We start from the raw sequence: 1814 nt of genomic DNA on the forward strand, positions 1-1814 counted from the left end.
GGACTTACCGTGTCTCTTTCGCCATCCCCGCCCTCGGCACCTTCTGGTTAGTCTACTATCGTTACTCAAAGAGAAAAGCAGCCAGCAAGCAGCTCTCGATTGCGAAGGCCAGGGCGAAAGTCACCGGTTACGACACCCAGTCTCTGGCTCTGACTTTCAAGTACTTCGGTCCCCGTCTGATCGCGACTGCCGGTACTTGGTTCGCGAACGACGTGTTCTTCTACGGGTAACAAACTCTTCCAGAGTGAGTTCATCGCTGTCATCAGCCCCGAATTCCCACTCGATTATGCCCGGTGGGCTGTATAACATATCAAACGTTGGTGTTCGGCTCATGGGGCTATTATATGCCGGGAAAGTCGAATGTTATGATAATAAGCGCAAACAAAAAACCACCTTTCGTATCCTCTCTCTCTCTCTCTCTCTCTCTCTCTCTCTCTGGGCGTCGCTCTCCCATCGGACGTGGTTTCTCTCCCCCCCCCCCCCCCCCTCTCAGACGATATGCTAACGATCCAATTCTAGCCTTCTTCATCGACAACAAACTCTACGGCCGGAAATGGATGCAGCAAATAGGATTCCTCATGGATTTCATCTTCTTCGTCATCCCGGCCTTCAATTTCAAATACTACACCTCCCCAGAACACATCCACGCCTTCCAGGCCATGTATTTCCTCAGCAGTTTTTTCAATCAATTCGGTCCCAATGCCGTAACCTTCCTCGTCGCCGCAGAAGTCTTCCCCACCCCGATCCGCGCAACAGCCCACGGCTTCGCCGCCGCAGTCGGTAAACTCGGTGCTCTCCTCGCTGCCATCCTTTACAATTACATCGACACCCAGACCAAATTCTATGTCGTTCCCTGGTTTGGTCTGGCGGGCATGGTTCTCACTTGGCTCTTCCTCCCAGATACCACTGGCCTGGATCTCAAGGAGCAGGAGCGCCGCTGGTACTTTCTCCGCAGTGGCCGCGAGAGCGAATACCACGGCCCAGCCGTCCACCCAAAGCATCTATCGCTCTGGGAACGCATCCGCGGCGCTGGCAAGTATTACGATCCCGAACTGGACTACAAGCGCAAGGTCGACGAGATGCGCGGCGACTGGGAGTCGCTCGTGGCCCGACAGGCTGCGGAGAAGGAGTTGCAGTTCGAAGAGGATGACCTGGATGAGGGCCTTAAGCATGCACATGTCCGGTCGTATTTCGAGCGGACCAGCCCGATGCTTTTCGCGAATGAGAAGAAGCTCGGCGTCGGCGTCGGCGTCACTGCCCTTCATGGCAATGGTGGCGAAGGCAGACCTGGGAACCCGACCGATGATATTATTTCTCCGGCTCGATTTTCCGACGAGATGTTGCCACCGCCCAGGGCCGATTTGGGGAGCAAGCTTTCCGACTAGAACGTGTGTCCTGCTCCGTTTCCCCTCTTTTTTTTTTTCCCTTCGGTTTTCTGGCTTTTTGAGTTATGTGCTCTTTGTTCTGCTTGGCTCGTTGAGCCATCCATAACTTACAAAAAGAGAAAGAGAAAAAGAACGCGTCATTACCTCATGCGACATACAAAACACTAGAGTGATTTTAAGCATGATATCATACTTGGGAATTGTTCTTCTTGTAGATGTGATTGGATTTCGAATATTTCATCCCCTGTTTTTTCTCATCCTTTTTTGATTAGCATTATTATAAAAATGATGTATGGATTATTTTCCTAACATACATATATCTACATATATATATATATATATATTTATATTAATTTGCCTTGCTTGCAGAGTCAATCTCCCTCTAGTTGGATTGTATATCAACCCACAATTTAAAAGTTGATAGAGAAT

The 1814-nt window shown here is 50.1% G+C and overlaps 1 protein-coding gene across 1 annotated transcript; it reads left to right on the top strand.

The window, feature by feature from the left end:
* Positions 1-286: 286 nt before the first annotated feature.
* HCAG_07189 (predicted protein) lies at positions 287-1385 on the top strand (the record flags this gene model as incomplete). The annotated part of the gene is made up of 2 exons (XM_001537717.1): positions 287-398; positions 520-1385. The coding sequence occupies 2 exons, from the start codon at positions 287-289 to the stop codon at positions 1383-1385; spliced, it is 978 nt and encodes a 325-aa protein (XP_001537767.1).
* Between the last annotated feature and the right edge of the window lie 429 nt (positions 1386-1814).

Source organism: Histoplasma capsulatum, genomic scaffold (genome assembly GCF_000149585.1).
Source record: "Histoplasma capsulatum NAm1 scaffold_8 genomic scaffold, whole genome shotgun sequence".
NCBI classification, from domain to species: Eukaryota; Fungi; Ascomycota; class Eurotiomycetes; order Onygenales; family Ajellomycetaceae; genus Histoplasma; species Histoplasma mississippiense.